Below are 23,370 nucleotides of genomic sequence, written 5' to 3' on the forward strand. Positions count from 1 at the left end.
CGGCAGAAAAGGGCCACGGCCCATCTAGTCTGCCCATACTAATGGCCCACCCCTAACTACCTCCATGAAGAGATCCCACATGCCAAATAGAAACATAGAACATGACGGCAGAAAAGGGCCACGGCCCATCTAGTCTGCCCACCCTAATGGCCCACCTCCTAACTACCTCCATGAAGAGATCCCACATGCCAAATAGAAACATAGAACATGACGGCAGAAAAGGGCCATGGCCCATCTAGTCTGCCCACCCTAATGGCCCACCCCCTAACTACCTCCATGAAGAGATCCCACATGCCAAATAGAAACATAGAACATGACGGCAGAAAAGGGCCACGGCCCATCTAGTCTGCCCACCCTAATGGCCCACCCCCTAACTACCTCCAAGAAGAGATCCCACATTCCAAATAGAAACATAGAACATGACGGCAGAAAAGGACCACGGCCCATCTAGTCTGCCCACCCTAATGGCCCACCCCCTAACTACCTCCAAGAAGAGATCCCACATTCCAAATAGAAACATAGAACATGACGGCAGAAAAGGGCCACGGCCCATCTAGTCTGCCCACCCTAATGGCCCACCCCCTAACTACCTCCATGAGGAGATCCCACATGCCAAATAGAAACATAGAACATGACGGCAGAAAAGGGCCACGGCCCATCTAGTCTGCCCACCCTTATGGCCCACCTCCTAACTACCTCCATGAAGAGATCCCACATGCCAAATAGAAACATAGAACATGACGGCAGAAAAGGGCCACGGCCCATTTAGTCTGCCCACCCTAATGGCCCACCCCCTAACTACCTCCAAGAAGAGATCCCACATGCCAAATAGAAACATAGAACATGACGGCAGAAAAGGGCCACGGCCCATCTAGTCTGCCCACCCTAATGGCCCACCCCCTAACTACCTCCAAGAAGAGATCCCACATTCCAAATAGAAACATAGAACATGACGGCAGAAAAGGGCCACGGCCCATCTAGTCTGCCCACCCTAATGGCCCACCCCCTAACTACCTCCAAGAAGAGATCCCACATTCCAAATAGAAACATAGAACATGACGGCAGAAAAGGGCCACGGCCCATCTAGTCTGCCCACCCTAATGGCCCACCCCCTAACTACCTCCATGAAGAGATCCCACATGCCAAATAGAAACATAGAACATGACGGCAGAAAAGGGCCACGGCCCATCTAGTCTGCCCACCCTAATGGCCCACCCCCTAACTACCTCCATGAAGAGATCCCACATGCCAAATAGAAACATAGAACATGACGGCAGAAAAGGGCCACGGCCCATCTAGTCTGCCCACCCTAATGGCCCACCCCCTAACTACCTCCATGAAGAGATCCCACATGCCAAATAGAAACATAGAACATGACGGCAGAAAAGGGCCACGGCCCATTTAGTCTGCCCACCCTAATGGCCCACCCCCTAATTACCTCCATGAAGAGATCCCACATGCCAAATAGAAACATAGAACATGACAGCAGAAAAGGGCCACGGCCCATCTAGTCTGCCCACCCTAATGGCCCACCCCCTAACTACCTCCATGAAGAGATCCCACATGCCAAATAGAAACATAGAACATGACGGCAGAAAAGGGCCACGGCCCATCTAGTCTGCCCACCCTAATGGCCCACCCCCTAACTACCTCCATGAAGAGATCCCACATGCCAAATAGAAACATAGAACATGACGGCAGAAAAGGGCCACGGCCCATCTAGTCTGCCCACCCTAATGGCCCACCCCCTAACTACCTCCATGAAGAGATCCCACATGCCAAATAGAAACATAGAACATGACGGCAGAAAAGGGCCACGGCCCATTTAGTCTGCCCACCCTAATGGCCCACCCCCTAACTACCTCCATGAAGAGATCCCACATGCCAAATAGAAACATAGAACATGACGGCAGAAAAGGGCCACGGCCCATCTAGTCTGCCCACCCTAATGGCCCACCCCCTAACTACCTCCATGAAGAGATCCCACATGCCAAATAGAAACATAGAACATGACGGCAGAAAAGGGCCACGGCCCATCTAGTCTGCCCACCCTAATGGCCCACCCCCTAACTACCTCCACGAAGAGATCCCACATGCCAAATAGAAACATAGAACATGACGGCAGAAAAGGGCCACGGCCCATCTAGTCTGCCCACCCTAATGGCCCACCCCCTAACTACCTCCATGAAGAGATCCCACATGCCAAATAGAAACATAGAACATGATGGCAGAAAAGGGCCACGGCCCATTTAGTCTGCCCACCCTAATGGCCCACCCCCTAACTACCTCCATGAAGAGATCCCACATGCCAAATAGAAACATAGAACATGACGGCAGAAAAGGGCCACGGCCCATCTAGTTTGCCCACCCTAATGGCCCACCCCCTAACTACCTCCATGAAGAGATCCCACATGCCAAATAGAAACATAGAACATGACGGCAGAAAAGGGCCATGGCCCATCTAGTCTGCCCACCCTAATGGCCCACCCCCTAACTACCTCCATGAAGAGATCCCACATGCCAAATAGAAACATAGAACATGACGGCAGAAAAGGGCCACGGCCCATCTAGTCTGCCCATACTAATGGCCCACCCCCTAACTACCTCCATGAAGAGATCCCACATGCCAAATAGAAACATAGAACATGACGGCAGAAAAGGGCCACGGCCCATCTAGTCTGCCCATACTAATGGCCCACCCCCTAACTACCTCCATGAAGAGATCCCACATGCCAAATAGAAACATAGAACATGACGGCAGAAAAGGGCCACGGCCCATCTAGTCTGCCCACCCTAATGGCCCACCTCCTAACTACCTCCATGAAGAGATCCCACATGCCAAATAGAAACATAGAACATGACGGCAGAAAAGGGCCATGGCCCATCTAGTCTGCCCACCCTAATGGCCCACCCCCTAACTACCTCCATGAAGAGATCCCACATGCCAAATAGAAACATAGAACATGACGGCAGAAAAGGGCCACGGCCCATCTAGTCTGCCCACCCTAATGGCCCACCCCCTAACTACCTCCATGAAGAGATCCCACATGCCAAATAGAAACATAGAACATGACGGCAGAAAAGGGCCACGGCCCATCTAGTCTGCCCACCCTAATGGCCCACCTCCTAACTACCTCCATGAAGAGATCCCACATGCCAAATAGAAACATAGAACATGACGGCAGAAAAGGGCCACGGCCCATTTAGTCTGCCCACCCTAATGGCCCACCCCCTAACTACCTCCAAGAAGAGATCCCACATGCCAAATAGAAACATAGAACATGACGGCAGAAAAGGGCCATGGCCCATCTAGTCTGCCCACCCTAATGGCCCACCCCCTAACTACCTCCAAGAAGAGATCCCACATTCCAAATAGAAACATAGAACATGACGGCAGAAAAGGGCCACGGCCCATCTAGTCTGCCCACCCTAATGGCCCACCCCCTAACTACCTCCAAGAAGAGATCCCACATTCCAAATAGAAACATAGAACATGACGGCAGAAAAGGGCCACGGCCCATCTAGTCTGCCCACCCTAATGGCCCACCCCCTAACTACCTCCATGAAGAGATCCCACATGCCAAATAGAAACATAGAACATGACGGCAGAAAAGGGCCACGGCCCATCTAGTCTGCCCACCCTAATGGCCCACCTCCTAACTACCTCCATGAAGAGATCCCACATGCCAAATAGAAACATAGAACATGACGGCAGAAAAGGGCCACGGCCCATTTAGTCTGCCCACCCTAATGGCCCACCCCCTAACTACCTCCAAGAAGAGATCCCACATGCCAAATAGAAACATAGAACATGACGGCAGAAAAGGGCCACGGCCCATCTAGTCTGCCCACCCTAATGGCCCACCCCCTAACTACCTCCACGAAGAGATCCCACATGCCAAATAGAAACATAGAACATGACGGCAGAAAAGGGCCACGGCCCATCTAGTCTGCCCATACTAATGGCCCACCCCCTAACTACCTCCATGAAGAGATCCCACATGCCAAATAGAAACATAGAACATGACGGCAGAAAAGGGCCACGGCCCATCTAGTCTGCCCATACTAATGGCCCACCCCCTAACTACCTCCATGAAGAGATCCCACATGCCAAATAGAAACATAGAACATGACGGCAGAAAAGGGCCACGGCCCATCTAGTCTGCCCACCCTAATGGCCCACCTCCTAACTACCTCCATGAAGAGATCCCACATGCCAAATAGAAACATAGAACATGACGGCAGAAAAGGGCCATGGCCCATCTAGTCTGCCCACCCTAATGGCCCACCCCCTAACTACCTCCATGAAGAGATCCCACATGCCAAATAGAAACATAGAACATGACGGCAGAAAAGGGCCACGGCCCATCTAGTCTGCCCATACTAATGGCCCACCCCCTAACTACCTCCATGAAGAGATCCCACATGCCAAATAGAAACATAGAACATGACGGCAGAAAAGGGCCACGGCCCATCTAGTCTGCCCACCCTAATGGCCCACCTCCTAACTACCTCCATGAAGAGATCCCACATGCCAAATAGAAACATAGAACATGACGGCAGAAAAGGGCCATGGCCCATCTAGTCTGCCCACCCTAATGGCCCACCCCCTAACTACCTCCATGAAGAGATCCCACATGCCAAATAGAAACATAGAACATGACGGCAGAAAAGGGCCACGGCCCATCTAGTCTGCCCACCCTAATGGCCCACCCCCTAACTACCTCCAAGAAGAGATCCCACATTCCAAATAGAAACATAGAACATGACGGCAGAAAAGGGCCACGGCCCATCTAGTCTGCCCACCCTAATGGCCCACCCCCTAACTACCTCCAAGAAGAGATCCCACATTCCAAATAGAAACATAGAACATGACGGCAGAAAAGGGCCACGGCCCATCTAGTCTGCCCACCCTAATGGCCCACCCCCTAACTACCTCCATGAAGAGATCCCACATGCCAAATAGAAACATAGAACATGACGGCAGAAAAGGGCCACGGCCCATCTAGTCTGCCCACCCTTATGGCCCACCTCCTAACTACCTCCATGAAGAGATCCCACATGCCAAATAGAAACATAGAAAATGACGGCAGAAAAGGGCCACGGCCCATTTAGTCTGCCCACCCTAATGGCCCACCCCCTAACTACCTCCAAGAAGAGATCCCACATGCCAAATAGAAACATAGAACATGACGGCAGAAAAGGGCCACGGCCCATCTAGTCTGCCCACCCTAATGGCCCACCCCCTAACTACCTCCAAGAAGAGATCCCACATTCCAAATAGAAACATAGAACATGACGGCAGAAAAGGGCCACGGCCCATCTAGTCTGCCCACCCTAATGGCCCACCCCCTAACTACCTCCAAGAAGAGATCCCACATTCCAAATAGAAACATAGAACATGACGGCAGAAAAGGGCCACGGCCCATCTAGTCTGCCCACCCTAATGGCCCACCCCCTAACTACCTCCATGAAGAGATCCCACATGCCAAATAGAAACATAGAACATGACGGCAGAAAAGGGCCACGGCCCATCTAGTCTGCCCACCCTAATGGCCCACCCCCTAACTACCTCCATGAAGAGATCCCACATGCCAAATAGAAACATAGAACATGACGGCAGAAAAGGGCCACGGCCCATCTAGTCTGCCCACCCTAATGGCCCACCCCCTAACTACCTCCATGAAGAGATACCACATGCCAAATAGAAACATAGAACATGACGGCAGAAAAGGGCCACGGCCCATTTAGTCTGCCCACCCTAATGGCCCACCCCCTAATTACCTCCATGAAGAGATCCCACATGCCAAATAGAAACATAGAACATGACAGCAGAAAAGGGCCACGGCCCATCTAGTCTGCCCACCCTAATGGCCCACCCCCTAACTACCTCCATGAAGAGATCCCACATGCCAAATAGAAACATAGAACATGACGGCAGAAAAGGGCCACGGCCCATCTAGTCTGCCCACCCTAATGGCCCACCCCCTAACTACCTCCATGAAGAGATCCCACATGCCAAATAGAAACATAGAACATGACGGCAGAAAAGGGCCACGGCCCATCTAGTCTGCCCACCCTAATGGCCCACCCCCTAACTACCTCCATGAAGAGATCCCACATGCCAAATAGAAACATAGAACATGACGGCAGAAAAGGGCCACGGCCCATTTAGTCTGCCCACCCTAATGGCCCACCCCCTAACTACCTCCATGAAGAGATCCCACATGCCAAATAGAAACATAGAACATGACGGCAGAAAAGGGCCACGGCCCATCTAGTCTGCCCACCCTAATGGCCCACCCCCTAACTACCTCCATGAAGAGATCCCACACGCCAAATAGAAACATAGAACATGACGGCAGAAAAGGGCCACGGCCCATCTAGTCTGCCCACCCTAATGGCCCACCCCCTAACTACCTCCATGAAGAGATCCCACATGCCAAATAGAAACATAGAACATGATGGCAGAAAAGGGCCACGGCCCATCTAGTCTGCCCACCCTAATGGCCCACCCCCTAACTACCTCCATGAAGAGATCCCACATGCCAAATAGAAACATAGAACATGACGGCAGAAAAGGGCCACGGCCCATCTAGTCTGCCCACCCTAATGGCCCACCCCCTAACTACCTCCATGAAGAGATCCCACATGCCAAATAGAAACATAGAACATGACGGCAGAAAAGGGCCACGGCCCATCTAGTCTGCCCACCCTAATGGCCCACCCCCTAACTACCTCCATGAAGAGATCCCACATGCCAAATAGAAACATAGAACATGACGGCAGAAAAGGGCCACGGCCCATCTAGTCTGCCCACCCTAATGGCCCACCCCCTAACTACCTCCATGAAGAGATCCCACATGCCAAATAGAAACATAGAACATGACGGCAGAAAAGGGCCACGGCCCATCTAGTCTGCCCACCCTAATGGCCCACCCCCTAACTACCTCCATGAAGAGATCCCACATGCCAAATAGAAACATAGAACATGACGGCAGAAAAGGGCCACGGCCCATCTAGTCTGCCCACCCTAATGGCCCACCCCCTAACTACCTCCATGAAGAGATCCCACATGCCAAATAGAAACATAGAACATGACGGCAGAAAAGGGCCACGGCCCATCTAGTCTGCCCACCCTAATGGCCCACCCCCTAACTACCTCCATGAAGAGATCCCACATGCCAATCCCATCTTTTCTTAAAATCTGGCACGCTGCTGGCCTCAATTACCTGTTGTGGAAGATTATTCCAGCGGTCAACCACCCTTTCGGTGAAGAAATATTTTCTGGTGTCGCCATGAAATTTCCCACCCCTGATTTTCAACGGATGCCCTCTTGTTGCCGTGGGTCCTTTAAGGACCTCCCCACTCCGAAACTCAAGCTGCCTCCAACTTTTCCGTAAACATCTGAAAACTTGGCTGTTCTCAAAAATGTAACACTTCCTCCCTCTCCGGCATCTTACCCCCATCTAAACCTTCTTTATACTTCATCCTTTAACCCTCCATTGGAGTTCCTTTCCATCACAACTTCTGTAAACCGTGCCGAGCTCTACGATTGCGGAAATGGTGCGGTATATAAAAACTGTTTTTATGAACTTCGTCAGATTAGGTCAATTTCCAAATTTCTTTCCACATCATCTTTGAAAATATTAATCCATTCTTTTATAATATCAAAAATTGATTATTGTAACGCCTTATTTCTAAATATTACTAATAAGGAAAAAAGGAGACTACAGATAATTCAGAATACAGCCGTAAAATTAATTTATAAAGCAAAAAAGTTTGACCATGTTTCCCCTCTATTAAAAGATGCGCATTGGTTACCTATCGGCCACAGGATCATGTTTAAAATATTGTTTCTTATTTTTAAGACATTAGCATCTAATGAACCACAGTTAATTTCCAAATCACTGATTCCTTATAAACCGAAACGCTCCCTGCGATCATCTGAACAAAATCTCCTCTCGGTACCGTCATTAAAGATTATTGGGACCAGAAGATCAGATATTTTTACAGTTATGGGCCCTCAATGGTGGAATACTCTGCCTCAGTATATTCGATCTGAACAAGATATTGTAAAATTTAAAATACTGTTAAAGACCCATTTATTTAAAGATGCCTATGATTTTTAACATTAGTTTTTTTCAACTAATTTAAAATTTATTTCTTACATGGTGCTTTGGTTTTATAATTCCCTTCCTTTTGTTTTTTCCTTTTTTAACTAATCCCAAATATTGTAACTTTTATCCCTATTCCTCAAACTCATGTATGTATTGTTTTAAATTTGAAATTTGAATTTATTTTGTAAGTTTCTTCTATCTAAATTATAATATGTACATCACCTAGAATTTGTAATAGGCGATTCATCAAAAATTAAATAAACTTGAAACTTGAAACTATATAAACCTAAGGTTTAGTTTAGTTTAACGTTTCTTTCATGTTACGCGTTACCTAGACTTTTGCTGGACCTACCCATTTTTAATTGATTGAGTATAACCTTTCATTCGTGTTGGAACAATGTACTTGTCTGATTCTGATGCTGAAACACGGCCTGTGTTGGGTTTTCCAATAACATCTGTTCCTTCACTCCTGTCCTTGGGGCTCCGTGTGCTAATTTTGCGGTGCTTTGTTTTTCTGTTTCCAAATTCACATGTACCTCGTATGTGCACACATGAATGTACACATTACTGGATACAACAGTCACATATACCTCTCTAGAATGACTTTTTTTATTTTTTTTTAATCTGGCAGTTTCTTCCTCCTCCTCTGGGAACCAGCCTCACAGTGGGCCATGTGTCTTGCTATGTGAGAATGGGGTGGGGGCTTCCTCTCTATTTCCCCTGCAAGTGCAGTGATAGGTCCTCAGTGAATAGCTATAGACCAAGGTAGGGAATTCCGGTCCTCGAGAGCCAGAGCCAGGTCAGGTTTTCAAGATATCCACAATGAATAAGTACGAGATGGATTTGCATGCACTGCCTCCTTGAGATGCAAATCTATCTCACACATATTTATTGTGGAGATCCTGGAAACCTGACCTGCCTGTGGCTCTCGAGGACCAGAATTGCGTACCCTTGCTATAGACCGGGGGTCCCCAATGTCCCTCCTTGAGGGCCGAATCCAGTCGGGGTTTCAGGATTTCCCCAATGAATATGCATTGAAAGCAGTGCATGCACATAGATCTCATGCAAATTCATTGGGGAAATCCTGAAAACCTGACTGGATTCGGCCCTCAGGGAGGGACTTTGGGGACCCCTGCTGTAGACCATGATTTTCAGGCCCATGTTGCATGTGTGCCCTGGGCTCGTGAAACTGTGATTCCTTCTCTGATAGGGGCTGTGGAAGCAGTTTCCCCTGGCCTTAGTGACCTAAGGAACGGAAGAGTTGACCCAAAATTGAGCCCATGCCCACTACATGGCAAAGCACAGCATTTTTCTTCTGTATGTCATTGCTGACGTTACGCTGATGATGTGCATGGCTCTCCCTACCTCTCTGGCTGCCCTCTCTCCAGCCTGCACAGCTCCCTCCATGTACCCACTCCACTGGGTGGCCGTCTCTGTGCCGGCAAAGTAGATCCTGCCGACAGGCTGGCGAAGAACCCTGCAAAACAAAACCAAGGGGGGAATAACAAAATAAAGAGGAAGGAACTCCGTGTACAAACCGTCCCACCAGTGGCCCTAAACGAAAAGGTGGTTCAGTGGCCATTCTCACGCCGGCTGAAGAGGAAGAGACCATAGGCGCCGCTATGGGGAGCATGGAGGAGCAAGTGCTCACCCCAAAAAATGGCTTGATGCCCCAGTTTTATGGGGTATGTAGTTCACACAGGCGCCCCTTAATGAGAGGCTTTGGGAGCCTAAGTCTCCTCAGCCACAAGTGCAATGTTTAAGAAGAAGACCCGGAACCTCCACACACCCGACGCTCGGTCCCACTGCTCGCTCAGTTAAGCTCTGGAACGCATTGCCAACGGATGTGGTAACAGCAGCTAACTTAGCTGGTTTTGAAAAAAGAGGTTTGGACAAGTTCCTGGAGGAAAAGTCCACAGGCTGCTTTTGAGACATTTATTTATTTATTTAGCCCGTCCTCACAAAGGAGCCCAGAACGGGTCACAAAAGTGCATTCACAGTATAGACAGGACGGACTTGAGTGAAAAGTACAAACTTAGCAGTCATAGCTTAGTCGATGTTGCAGCTTTCACAGTAGAGATATGACATACTAGCTTCGTTAATTTCACAGTATTCACAGTACTGACAGAACAAAACATAGAGGTAATACATCTTATACATTGCAGGAGATCACATGGATGATGGTCGGCGTTTGGGTTCCGGAGGATAGCACAGGTACGTTTTACTGGGAATAACATTTGAATTTTTGTATGTGGTACAGTTTGGTTATGCTTGGAGCGTTTGATAGGACTGGAGCCTGTTTAACTTATATTTTGGTGGCATTTGAGTTACTGTGGGGGGGTCTATTTGTTGGTCAGGAGACACCTTTCAGTTCCATTTATCCAGGAATGGAGGCGTCGGTCGTTAAGGAGCTGAATTTTTAAAGAGGAAGGTTTCCAGGGCCTTCATGAAGTCCATAGACTGTCTAGCGATCTAATGGATGTGGGGACGATGTGCCATAATCTTTCGGTTTTGAGTGAGCGGACAGGTGGTAAAGCGAGCCGTCTCTCTGCTTGGGATCTCAGTGATGGGTTTGGGACGTAAATTGGGGGGGGGGGAAGCCATTGCTCTCTCCAGATCAGTAGCATGGAATGTTGCTACTCTTTGGAGTTCTAGAATCTTGTTACTCCTTGGAATTCCTGAATCTTGCTATTCTTTGGGATGGTGTATGGAATGCTGCTGCTCTTTGAGATTCCGGAATGTTGCTACTATTTGGGGGTTCTGCCAGGTACTTGCGACCTGGATCGGCCTCTGTGGAAACAGGATACTGGAGCATTTGTCTGACCCAGTATGGCTATTCTTGGGTTCTCTGTATTTCAAAAAGAAGAAACAAACTTGGAGGACCTGCACAAAGCTCCAACAGGTGTGTGTTTAGACTGGCCCCTGATCTGGTTGCAACGCATCATTAACCTCAAAGGCAGCTCATTATCCCTTCCTGACCTATTTTCCAAGGAAAATAAGGTTGATGAGATCACTGTTCATCCGTGAAACTCAATGCCGGATCGTGTCTGGGCTTCGACATTGAAACTCGATCCTTGCAGAGCTGGCTATGACACAGCTGGATACGTGCGATATTCAGCATTTAATTGGCTCCGGGGCGCTGCAAAAGACGGGACTGACTTTTCTGTGGTCCTATTTATTAGGTGCTGATATCACACTTAAGCAGCCAAAAGTGTTGATTCTGCCCCAGAACAGCTCCACAATAGCTGCTCTGACATTGGTGCTAACCAGTTAAGTGGAGCTCAGAATGAATGATTAGCCCCAAACAGGTGATTTAATCAGCCAGGAGCCATTTCTGGCCAGTTAAAATGTTTTGAATATCAACCTGGAAGAATCTACATTTCAGAACATGTGTGCAATCTGTGAATAAGTGTGTATAACCCCCCTAGGGCTCTGGTCTCGCAGCCAAAAGTATCCCACTGTCAGCAGCTAGATTCTGGTGAACTTGTAAGCTACTACTACTATTTATCATTCTGGGATCTTGGTTCTCTTTGGGGGTTCTGGGATCTTGTTACTTTTTGGAATTCTGGGATCTTGTTAATCTTTGGGATTTGGGGATCTTGTTACTTTTTGGGATTATGGAATCTTAGTTCTCTTTGGGGTTCTGGGATCTTGTTAATTTTTGGGGTTCTGGAATCTTGTTACTCTTTGGGGTTCTGGGATTTTGTTACTCTTTGGGATTCTAGAATCTTGTTACTCTTTGGAATTCTGGGATCTTGTTACTCTTTGGGATTTGGGGATCTTGTTACTTTTTGGAATTATGGAATCTTAGTTCCCTTTGGGGTTCTGGGATCTTGTTAATCTTTGGGGTTCTGGAATCTTGTTACACTTTGGGGTTCTGGGATTTTGTTACTCTTTGGGATTCTAGAATCTTGTTACTCTTTGGAATTTGGGGATCTTGTTACTTTTTGGAATTATGGAATCTTAGTTCTTTTTGGGGTTCTGGGATCTTGTTAATCTTTGGGGTTCTGGAATCTTGTTACACTTTGGGGTTCTGGGATTTTGTTATTCTTTGGGATTCTAGAATCTTGTTACTCTTTGGAATTCTGGAATCTTGTTACTCTATGGGGTTCTGGGATCTTGGTTCTCTTTGGGATTCTGGAATCTTGTTACTCTTTGGAATTCTGGAATCTTGTTACTCTTTGGGGTTCTGGGATCTTGGTTCTCTTTTGGGTTCTGGGATCTTGTTACTCTATGGAGTTCTGGAATCTTGTTACTCTTTGGGGTTCTGGGATTTTGCTACTCTTTGGGATTCTGGAATCTTGTTACTCTGGAATTCTGGAATCTTGTTACTCTATGGGGTTCTGGGATCTTTGTTCTCTTTGGGATTCTGGAATCTTGGTTGTCTTTGGGGTTCTGGGATCTTGGTTCTCTTTGGGATTCTGGAATCTTGTTACTCTGGAATTCTGGTGACTTGGTTCTTTGGGGTTCTGGAATCTTGGTTCTCTTTGGAATTCTGGAATCTTGTTAATCTTTGGGATTCTGAAATCATGGTTCTCTTTGGGGTTCTGGGATCTTGTTAATCTTTGAGGTTCTGGGATCTTGGTTCTCTTTGAGGTTCTGGGATCTTGGTTCTCTTTGGGGTTCTGGGATCTTGTTAATCTTTGCAGTTCTTGAATCTTGTTACTCTACGGGGTTCTGGGATTTTGTTACTCTATGGGGTTCTAGGATCTTGGTTCTCTTTGGGGTTCTGGGATCTTTTTACTCTTTGGGGTTCTGGGATTTTGTTACTCTTTGGAATTCTGGAATCTTGTTACTCTTTGGGGTTCTGGAATCTTGGTTCTCTTTGGGGTTCTGCGATCTTGGTTCTCTTTGGGTTCTGGAATCTTGTACTCTTTGGTGTTCTGGGATTTTGCTACTCTTTGGGATTCTGGAATCTTGTTACTCTGGAATTCTGGAATCTTGTTACTCTATGGGGTTCTGGGATCTTGGTTCTCTTTGGGATTCTGGAATCTTGGTTCTCTTTGGGGTTCTGCGATCTTGGTTCTCTTTGGAATTCTGGAATCTTGTTACTCTTTGGGGTTCTGGGATTTTGTTACTCTATGGTGTTCTGGAATCTTGTTACTCTTTGGGGTTCTGGGATTTTGCTACTCTTTGCAAATTTTTTCCCAGTTTTCAAGAGGATGCACTTAACCTCTGAAATGTGTTGTCCCACAAAGCAGCTATAAATGTATGTGTATAAGCAATGACGTACGGTAGCTAGGGAGGTTGGCACCCAGGCTGGTGGCGCCCAGAATCACTGCATCGTGTATCCCCCTGCTCTTCCCTGCCCCCTTGAGCACCCCCACCCTTTGTCGCTTGAGCGCTCACTCCCCCGCCCCCTGTGCATCTCTTGAAATTTTCACCAACGTGAGCATCATCTTCCACCCGCTCGCACCAGCTTCGGCTCCCTTCTGATGTGACATCCAGGTCCCGTGACCAGGAAGTGATGTCAGAAGAGAGCCGAGGCTAGCATGAACAGCAGGTGGAAGATGACGCTCAAGCAGAGAGGAGGAGAGGCACCAATGCACCTGCCGCCACCACCTCTGCTAAGACGACACCTGGGGCACTCCCCCCTTCCCCTCCCTCCCTTACTATGCAACAGTTTGCTCTGGTAGCTTAAGAATATTTGCTTTGAAAATCCAGTAAAACTGAACTGCAAATACATTCCAGTGAACCCCAAATTGATAAAAATCAGAGCTACAATGCCTTCACCTTACCTTCCATACTGGGTCATGATCCCCGGTGGGAAGTACGCTGTGTAGCACCCGCCCGAATACTGCTCCTCACACCAGTTCTTCTCCTCGTAATGCACCGGCTGCAAGACACAAGTCCCAGAGCTGTAAAGCCAGTAATTGTGAGGCTTTGAGATCCCAAAGTGCCTGGCATTCCCCCACACTGAAAATAGTAAAGAACGTTACTTTGCAGAACACGCACCTGACACTTATGCGTGTAACGTTCCACGACTGGCACGATTGTGCATATCAGTGTTGGTATTCTGTAACACACGTGTGACTGGCGCTTGAAGTTAGGCACTCAGCGAGAACTGACGGGCAGCCATTCAGGAAGCGGCGCGGGACCAGGCACAAACGTGAAAAGCTTGCGCCTGCCATGTGTGCTGCAAGAGATGAGGAGGCAGCCATCCAGCGAGGGAGGGGCAGGAGCGCGGAAAGCTCTTGCCAATACAGCGCTGGACCACCAGAATTTTAAAAAAAGTACTGGGGGGAGGGAGGGCTGCCTACCACTAGACCTGCCCTATGCCCTGTATCCTGTTCCAGCCTACCACTAGACCACCAGAGGGGGGACAAGGTACAGGTTCAGAATTTTTTTTTCTTGGTTTCTCCTCCTCTACACATAGATGCGTCTTATAGTCAGGTGCATCTTATAGAGCGAAAAATACGGTAGATTAGCCATTCATTATTCATGCATATTTAGAGTAACCAGATTTTACTATTGTATAATCCGGAACCATGGCCCCACCCCCAGGCCCGCCCCATTCCACCCAGCCCTGCCCCATTCTACCCATCATGCCCCATTCTGCCCCAGCCTCACCCCCCCCCCCCTCAACCTGCCCTCATGCTCGGAGCCGCATCAGGAGGGCATCTGGGCATGCACAAGTGCGACGCTATGACATCATATGCATGCATGTGACCTCACCACGTTGTATCCGTGCGTGCGAAGATGCCCTCCCGACGCGGTTCCGAGCTGGGAGCTTTTCAAAACCCAGAGAAAGTGCCGGATTTTGAAAAGCCGTCCGGACGCCCAGACTTGTTCTCTAAAAAGAGGACATTTCTGGGAAAATCCAGACATCTGGTGCCCTAGGCATATTGACAGGTTGCAACTTACATGCAATGCTTCCTCTGCCCCCAGTACTTTGGCATACAGGGCACAGATCCTCCGCTGCCTGAGGAATACAAATAAAAGGTAAAAACAGCATAAATAAGAGCAGCCCAAGTTTCATTTCTAACCCTTTCAGATTTGTAGTGGAGAGTTAAAATGAGATTCCATCTCTCAGTTAGACAACCACTTTCCACAAACCGGTTTCATTAAGAAGCTGATTTTCTTTTCACACCAGCAAAGTGACCGATGGAAAGCATGCTTCTTGCTCCTTTAATGGGTTAATTACTCCTGAGGTCAAAACAGAACATTTAAAATCATTTACAAAGCCACGATAGCAAGTCCTGGCGCAGCGAATGCGACACAGCCATAGCAACTAAACGACCTCTGCCGTATTTGCCGTGCAGGAAGTGCTACCGTAGCTTTGTAAAAGAGGTCCTTAGATGAAGCCCATCACAATCTGTGCAACAAGACCTGTAACATACACAATCTAATTCTAAGACACTAGGGGGCAGTATTCAGAAAACCAATCTTTATGCTACTGGTTTAGGTAGGGGTGCTGAATATGTGAACATTTGCTTGCTTAAGATAGGATTGCTATTTGTGTGAACCTCCTAAATGGCTAAATGTGTCTGGATACTGCCCAAATAGAGCTGCAGTCTTGATAAGTTTAATCACTGCCCCCAGATCTGGTAAACCTATTCCTCCTTCCTCCATCCATCCATGCTGTTTCTTCAGCCCTCCCTCTCCCTCCATGCTGTTTTTCCAGCCTTCCCTCCCTCCATGCTGTTTCTCCAGCCCTCCCTCCCTCCATGCTGTTTTTCTCTCCCTCCTTTCATGCTGTTTCTCCCCTCCCCTCCGACCTCCGATGCTGCTTCTCGTCATGACCTTTCTAGCTCCCGACTCCCCCACCTACCCCCTTCTCAGGCCTGTCCACTGTAATTTAATCTTCAGGCAGCCAGCAGCAACAATGAGGTGAGCCAGCTACTGTCAGCCTGCCCTGGAAGCTGTCTCTCTGCAGGTCCTGCCTATGCAGGAACAGGAAGTCACTGCAGAGAGGCAGCTTCCAGGGCAGGCTGGCGGCAGCAGGCTCACCCTGTTCTTGCTGCTGGCTGCCCGAAGATTAAATTATAGTGGTCGGACGTGGGGAAGAGGTAGGTGGGGGAGTCCCCCATTTTAAATAAAACCATCCGGGCATACGGACAGTTCTTTAAAAAGAGAACATGTCCGGGCTTTCTCAGACGTCTGCTAAACCTATGCATGACATACGTATATTTAAAGTTGGGCTATATGAACAAAATTCCTTTGAAAGATTCAATCAGCAATGCCCTTCTCTCTCTTTAGCATCCCCTTGTGTCAAGACCGACTAATAGTCCAAACAACACAGTATGGAAGTGTCTTGCAAACTTTCCGACCGGCGGCACACTAAATCCAGTGCCCCGGCCGGCAGGCATCCGGAAGTCGATGTGATGACATCACGCACATGGGTGACATCATCGCGTTGACTTCTGCGCATGTGCGACGGCCCATCTAACCATGATCTCGCCAGTGGAGAGATCCAGGAGATGTTGGGAGAAGAGGAGAGACACTGGCCAGGAGGAGAGACACTTGCACTGGATGTCTTCCTACTAAACGTGCCTCTCGCCGCGAGAGGCACGTCCTGTAGGCAGGCAGCCGGCGTGGACGACTCTCCTCCTTGCCGGTGTGTCGGGGCACACAGTTTGCGATACACTGCAGTACGGTGTAAACAAACAATAATCACAACATAACACGTTGACCAAATATAGTGCAATAAATGGAGACTTTACCAAAATCCAGCAATCACAAACCAATCGAACTTGGCCTGCACGCAGGGCAGGATTAACCAATAGGCCAATAGGCACGTGCCTAGGGTCCGAAATGGTCAGGGGGGCCCGATGAAGGAGGGCATCAACATTGTTTTTTTTTCCAAACGGCGATGGGCCCCACCCTGATCGGCAACACAGGTCCCACCCCAATTGGCAACGCGGGCCCCCCCCCCCGATCAGCAACGCGGCTCCCCCCCTCCCCCATCGACGAAAAATAAGACAAGCAAGCAACGCAGGTAAGAAAGACAACGGGAACTGTAATTGTGCAAGCGGTGCTGCTTGCCCAAAGCTTCCCTCTGACGCAGCTTCCTGTTTGCGCCTGGGCGCATGGTGGGGTGGGGCGGGGCAGGGGGCCCAGTGTACTTGGGTGCCTAGGGGCCCTCAATGAATTAATCCTGCCCTGCCTGCACGAGTTAATTTAAATGCAAAAGAGGAGGAAAAACCCTCGGGAGGTGATAGTTCTTGTTCACTGTTTCTGAGTGTTTGTTTCCTCGCTGTTTTTTTTTTGGAAACTAATAAACAGATTTAAATATAAACCGGGATTTTGGGGCCCAAAAATGGGGGTCCCGGTTTATATTCGAGCCAACGCCCCCTCCCAGAATTATTTCCAGCCGCCGTCGCAAGGCTCCGCCCCCTCCCTGACCTAGACTCATAACTCACCTGCCGATCCCAGCAAGCAGCCTGGTGACAGTCTTAATATGGTTGTACGGTACGGATACTATCATTTTCTACGCATCCCACCTCTCGGACCCGCCATTTCCCACCGCGGCAATTGGGACAGCATTTTGCAGGCGCTGTGAGGCATCCCCGGCCGGCTTACGTAGACGTGTGCGCGCCGTCGCCACCGCTTCAGCGTGTGAAGTGAGCTGTCGCGCGCCGGGTGACCGGAGAACCTTTACTCGGCGCCCCGCCCACCCCCCCTCACGCTCTTGTTCCGTTCTTCACCGATGCAGCAGCAGGAGCAAGAAAGAGAGAGCGGTTTCCTCCGGAGGGGAGGCCTCGGCACCTGCGGAGGAGGTAAGAGAAGAATTGGAAGAGGGAAACTATTATCCAGTCTGCGCGCATGTTACATTTTTTACAATAGGGAGGTCACAGCATCTCTCAAAAGGTTGGAAATACAGTGGAACCTCGGTTTGCGAGTAACGCGGTTTGCGAGTGTTTTGCAAGACAAGCAAAACACTCGGCAAACTTTTGTCTCACACAACGTCACGCACAACGTCAGTCATCGACGTTGTGCGTGATCATACGCAACGTGCAGGTGGGACAGCACTCGGCTGTGTGGGGTCTCAAAGGCTCTCCAACATGCATCTCGGTAGCAGAAATCCATGCAAACCTTACACCTTAAATGGAGAAACACTAGCTAGGACTTCAGAAGAAAGAGACTTGGGAGTAATCATCAGTGCAGACATGAAGGCCGCCAAACAAGTAGAGAAGGCCTCATCCAAAGCAAGGCAACTTATGGGATGTATCAACAGAAGCTTCGTTAGCCGCAAATCTGAAGTCATAATGCCACTGTACAGAACCATGGTGAGACCTCATCTGGAGTACTGTGTGCAATTCTGGAGGCCACATTACCGTAAAAACGTGCTTAGAGTTGAGTCGGTTCAGCGGATGGCCACTAGGATGATCTCGGGGCTCAAGGGTCTCTCGTACGAAGAAAGACTGAACAAATTGCAGCTCTACACTCTAGAGGAGCGCAGGGAGAGGGGGGACATGATTGAGACATTTAAATACATCACGGGACGTGTCGAGGTGGAAGAAGACATCTTCTTTCTCAAGGGACCCTCGGTCACAAGGGGGCATCCGTTCAAATTCAGAGGAGGGAAATTCGATAGTGACATAAGGAAGTATTTCTTCACAGAAAGGGTTGTAGATCACTGGAACAAGCTTCCAGAGCAGGTGATCAAGGCCACCAGCGTTATTGACTTTAAGAATAAATGGGATGCCCTAGTGGGATCCTTACGAGGGTCGAGTTAAGGAACTAGGTGGAAGGGTGACCGGCATGGAAGGGTGACCAGCGGACAGAAGATGAATCCCCCTGAAGCGGCACTGTGTGGGCTCAGGGGTTCTTCAGCGGCTGGTGGACAGAAGAGGCATCCCTCCGAAGCGGCACTGTGGGGTACTCCAGCGGCTGGCGGACGGAGGAGGCGCTTCCTAGAGACCCGGCACCTGACAGCCGGCACCCGACAGGTAAACACCCCTGGGCTCCCCCTCGCCACTTTCTCAGAAACTTTAGGGTTCTGGAATGAATTGTCAGCGTTGCCATTATGGCCTATGGGGAAAGTTGCTTTGATATACGAGCACTTTGGATTACGAGCATGCTTCTGGAACAAGGTGCCACTGTAGTTCCTTGTTCCCCTCATCTGTATTTATATATAGAGAGAGGACAATTCCTCGCCACTTCGCAAAAGCTCCCATCCCTCACTCTCAACAGTATTATGCCTTTTGAAAGGTTCGTGATATGCTGGCTCCCCAACTATTGCATTTATAGAGGTCAAGGATAGCTACTTTTTCCTTAATTTTTGTATTGATAAGCTTAAAACCCTTCTCTCCCCCGTCATCTATAAAGAATTGTCCAGGGTGGGAGGGAGGGAGATGGGAAAACCTTATAATAATTATTATTCATTCTATCTATCTATTGAAATTATACATGTGGTTTTATTTTCATTAGTTAAGGGGAGGGAGAGGGTGAAAATGTTTGTTGTTGAAATATTTGTATACTTAAAGTGCTTTTGTTTGATTCGTTTATGTTTAAATTCACTGTATTGCACTGTTAATAATTGAAAACTAATAAAGATTTACAAAAAAAAAAAAAAAAAAAGAACAGCCCAGTGTCTCTCAAACTGTGGGCCATAAAAGATTCCAAATTTTTACTTAAAAATTCCCTTCATAAGTATACATTAGGATAGATTGCGTCTGTCAATGTTATGAGCATCTGGGTGCGTAAAGGTACAACCACCCAGACGATCATCATTCTTTGACGTGATTGGTCCTTGAAAACTAACTGCAAGTCATTTTATTTTTATTTTTTTTAAGCAGTAGTTATCCTAAGGTGAGCAACAAAACAATCAAGGCTTTGTTAGAGTTTGGATCGTATCTTGGCAAACTTGGATTTTCAGTTCTAACAGAAATTAAATTTTAAAAAAAGAACGACGGCAGATAACGGATGATGAAATACGTGTTTGCTTGTTGACTATCGAGCCGAGGATCGGCAGATGAGGTATGAGGCTAGGACAGGGGGCAGAGCCTTGGAGGAAGGGTGCAAAGTATGACGGGGGGGAGGAAGGAAGGGTGCTGGGTGAAGAGCCTGACAGGGCAGGGCACTTGAATATTAAGCCACCCGACTTATATTTGAGTCAACCATTTTTCCTCCTTTTGGGGGGAAAGGGGTCTCGGCTTATATTTGGATCGATTTATATTCGAGTATATACGGTACTTAGCTTATGCAGTGGATCGGCGCACCAACGATGGCCAGCGTTTCACAATTCTTTTGCTGCCTCAAGGTGTCGATTCTCTTTGGGGAGCTCAAACAAACGTCTCTCCCCGAAGACCAGGATGAGCCGCTGCGGTGGCTGGCTTGTGCCTCATTTTCTGAGGCTTTTCCCTCCTCTTTTGCATCTAAATTAACTCGTGCAGACCAAGTTGGATTGGTTTGTGATTGCTGGATTTTGGTGAAGTCTCCATTTATTGCACTATATTTGGTGAAAGTGTTATGTTGTAGACGGACTAATAGGCCAGAGATGGTTTCTGTCATTATGTGGGTAGGTGAGTTGGTCACTGGTACATAAAAGTGCATGTTGCTACATAGAGCTGGCCTTACCAAGTGTGGGGCCCTGTGTGAACCAGATTGGGGTGGGGGTGGGACAGCAGTCTAGTATGTTGCCCCGTCTCCGATCCCCCAACCTTAAAACTTGCATTTGTACATAGAGGACTCAGGGCAGAAGGAGCAAGTCGCACAGGCCGCCTGACGTTGACCCTGGATCCTGCTCTCTGCCGCTTCCTGTCCCCTTCTGATGTATCTTCCTGCTTCTGCAAGGGCAGGCTCCAGGGTCCGCTTGAGAGGGCCTATGTGAATTACCGCTGTTGCTTGAGCCCTTTACAGAGAAACGTCTGTTTTTAGGGGTGAGGGGGGTCAGAGACAGGGAAGTATGGTGAAGCTGGGTCCCTAGTAGCACGGGGCTCTTGTTGGTACAGTATTGGGGCCTTTTTACTTCAGGTTTCAGGTTTATTTAAAAGTTTGATATACCGCCTTATCAAAATTCAAAGCGGTTTTACATAATATATAACAACAAAGAGTAGAAAGGCATAAGTTTAAAAACAAATTATAATTATTAAAACAGACAATCAAACACATAGACGAGCATTAATTTACCGAAACAAAATGAAAAAGGGCAGAAATACATTTGTGTAATGAAAAAAAGGGAGAGAACAAAAAATAAATAATCCGAAATGACGGAGGTGATTAGTGGAGTACCACAGGGCTCAGTCTTGGGCCCAATCCTATTCAACATCTTTATAAGAGACTTGGCAGAAGGGCTTCGAGGTAAAGTAACATTATTCGCCGATGACGCCAAACTGAGTAATGTAGTGGGCAAATGCACAACAGACGAAGATTCAGTGCCCGACAACATGATGCACGACCTACTCCTACTGGAGCGATGGTCTAGGACATGGCAACTCAACTTCAATGCCAAAAAATGCAAAGTTATGCACCTGGGCAGCCAGAATCCATGCAAGTCTTATACCCTTAATGGCGAGATCCTAGCAAAAACGGTAGCAGAACGAGACTTGGGGGTAATCGTCAGTGAGGACATGAAGTCTGCCAATCAAGTGGAGCAGGCTTCGTCCAAGGCAAGACAAATCATGGGCTGCATACGAAGGGGTTTCGTCAGTCGTAAGGCGGAAGTCATTATGCCATTGTATAGATCCATGGTGAGGCCCCACCTGGAATACTGTGTGCAATTCTGGAGGCCGCATTATCACAAGGATGTGCTGAGACTGGAGTCGGTGCAAAGAATGGCCACCCGGATGGTCTCGGGACTCAAGGATCTACCATACGAAAAACGGCTTGACAAATTACAGCTATACTTGCTCGAGGAGCGCAGAGAGAGGGGGGACATGATCGAGACGTTCAAGTATCTTACGGGCCGCATCGAGGCGGAGGAAGATATCTTCTTTTTCAAGGGTCCCACGACAACAAGAGGGCATCCGTTGAAAATCAGGGGCGGGAAACTACGAGGTGACACCAGGAAATTCTTTTTCACTGAAAGAATGGTTGATCGCTGGAATAGTCTTCCACTACAGTTGATTGAGGCCAGCAGCGTGCCTGATTTTAAGGCCAAATGGGATCGGCACATGGGATCTATTCACAGAGCAAAGGTAGGGGAGGGACATTAAGGTGGGCAGACTAGATGGGCCGTGGGCCCTTATCTGCCGTCTATTTCTATGTTTCTATGTTTCTAGCACTTTGTAGAAAAGATTAAAATGAATAAGAAAAAGCAAGGAGCGAAATTCCATTACAATCCTTAAAAGGACTATTATACTCCAAATGCGTCTTTAAAAAGAATTTGTATTAAGTATAATAAGATCCTGGTACTTTAGTTCATGCCCTTTAATTAGGTCATTCTGGTCTGCCATCCTGTTATTTTTAGGTTCATTATGGGGTTGTTCTGTTGTAGTGCTAGAGCCCACTAGGGCCCAGGCCATCCTGGACCTACCTGGTACTTACGAACAGGGAAAGCATCACGGAAGTCTCGGTGGGAGAAACGCTGGCAACCAGTGACCATAACATGGTCTGGTTCAACCTTAAAAAGGGCTTCCCTAGATCACAAACAAAAACGAAGGTACTCAATTTCCGGGGCACTGACTTCGCAAGCATGGGTGATTTCGTCCATCAGACGCTACAGGCTCAAGAAATAACAGATGATGTGGAAGCTATGTGGTCAACACTGAAAAGGACACTACACGAAGCAACTATCCGCTACATAAAATCGGTAAACAAACAACAAAGAAAGAGGAAACCCCATTGGTTCACTGATGAGGTCTCACACCTAGTCAAGGACAAGAAAAGAGCATTTCTTTCATACAAACGCACCGGGGAGAAAGAAGCTAACATTGAATACAAGACAAGGTCTGCAGCGGTCAAAACAGCAGTCAGGGAGGCCAAACTTCGAGTGGAAGAAACTTTAGCAAAGAACATTAAGAAAGGGGACAAATCCTTCTTCAGGTATATTAGTGTTAAACCTAAAGTAATACAACCCTGTGGTATATTATATGAATACAAAAAATAGTAACAAAATACCACTCTATTGGACCATACACATCAGTATTGCAAAATTTTTCTACATACAGGCATCCTATACGGCCTCAGAGCTCTGCAAAGCTGTTCAGTTCCTGAGCAGATGGAACTAGTAGAGGCTGGAGCAGAGTTACCTGAAAGGCCTTTGGAAGAGTTCCAACCTATGGAACTGGATCTGGAGCCGGAGTCTTTCCCTGAGTCAACTGCCAGCACCCAGCCCATGGAAGTCTGCTAACCAAAGTTAGGATGT

The 23,370-nt window shown here is 48.1% G+C and overlaps 1 protein-coding gene across 1 annotated transcript in view; it reads right to left on the reverse strand.

The window, feature by feature from the left end:
* The window catches only part of LOC117363071 (amine oxidase [flavin-containing] B-like), a 124,903-nt gene that overhangs the window by 14,803 nt on the left and 86,730 nt on the right, over positions 1 to 23,370 (reverse strand). Inside the window, exons 11-13 of the mRNA XM_033950319.1 lie at positions 14,985 to 15,042; positions 13,859 to 13,956; positions 9,486 to 9,597 (exon numbers count right to left, since the gene is read on the reverse strand). Coding sequence (XP_033806210.1) covers positions 9,486 to 9,597; positions 13,859 to 13,956; positions 14,985 to 15,042 — 268 coding nt within the window. The remainder of the gene's footprint in view (positions 1 to 9,485; positions 9,598 to 13,858; positions 13,957 to 14,984; positions 15,043 to 23,370) is intronic.

This window comes from Geotrypetes seraphini, chromosome 6, assembly GCF_902459505.1.
Source record: "Geotrypetes seraphini chromosome 6, aGeoSer1.1, whole genome shotgun sequence".
NCBI lineage: Eukaryota > Metazoa > Chordata > Amphibia > Gymnophiona > Dermophiidae > Geotrypetes > Geotrypetes seraphini.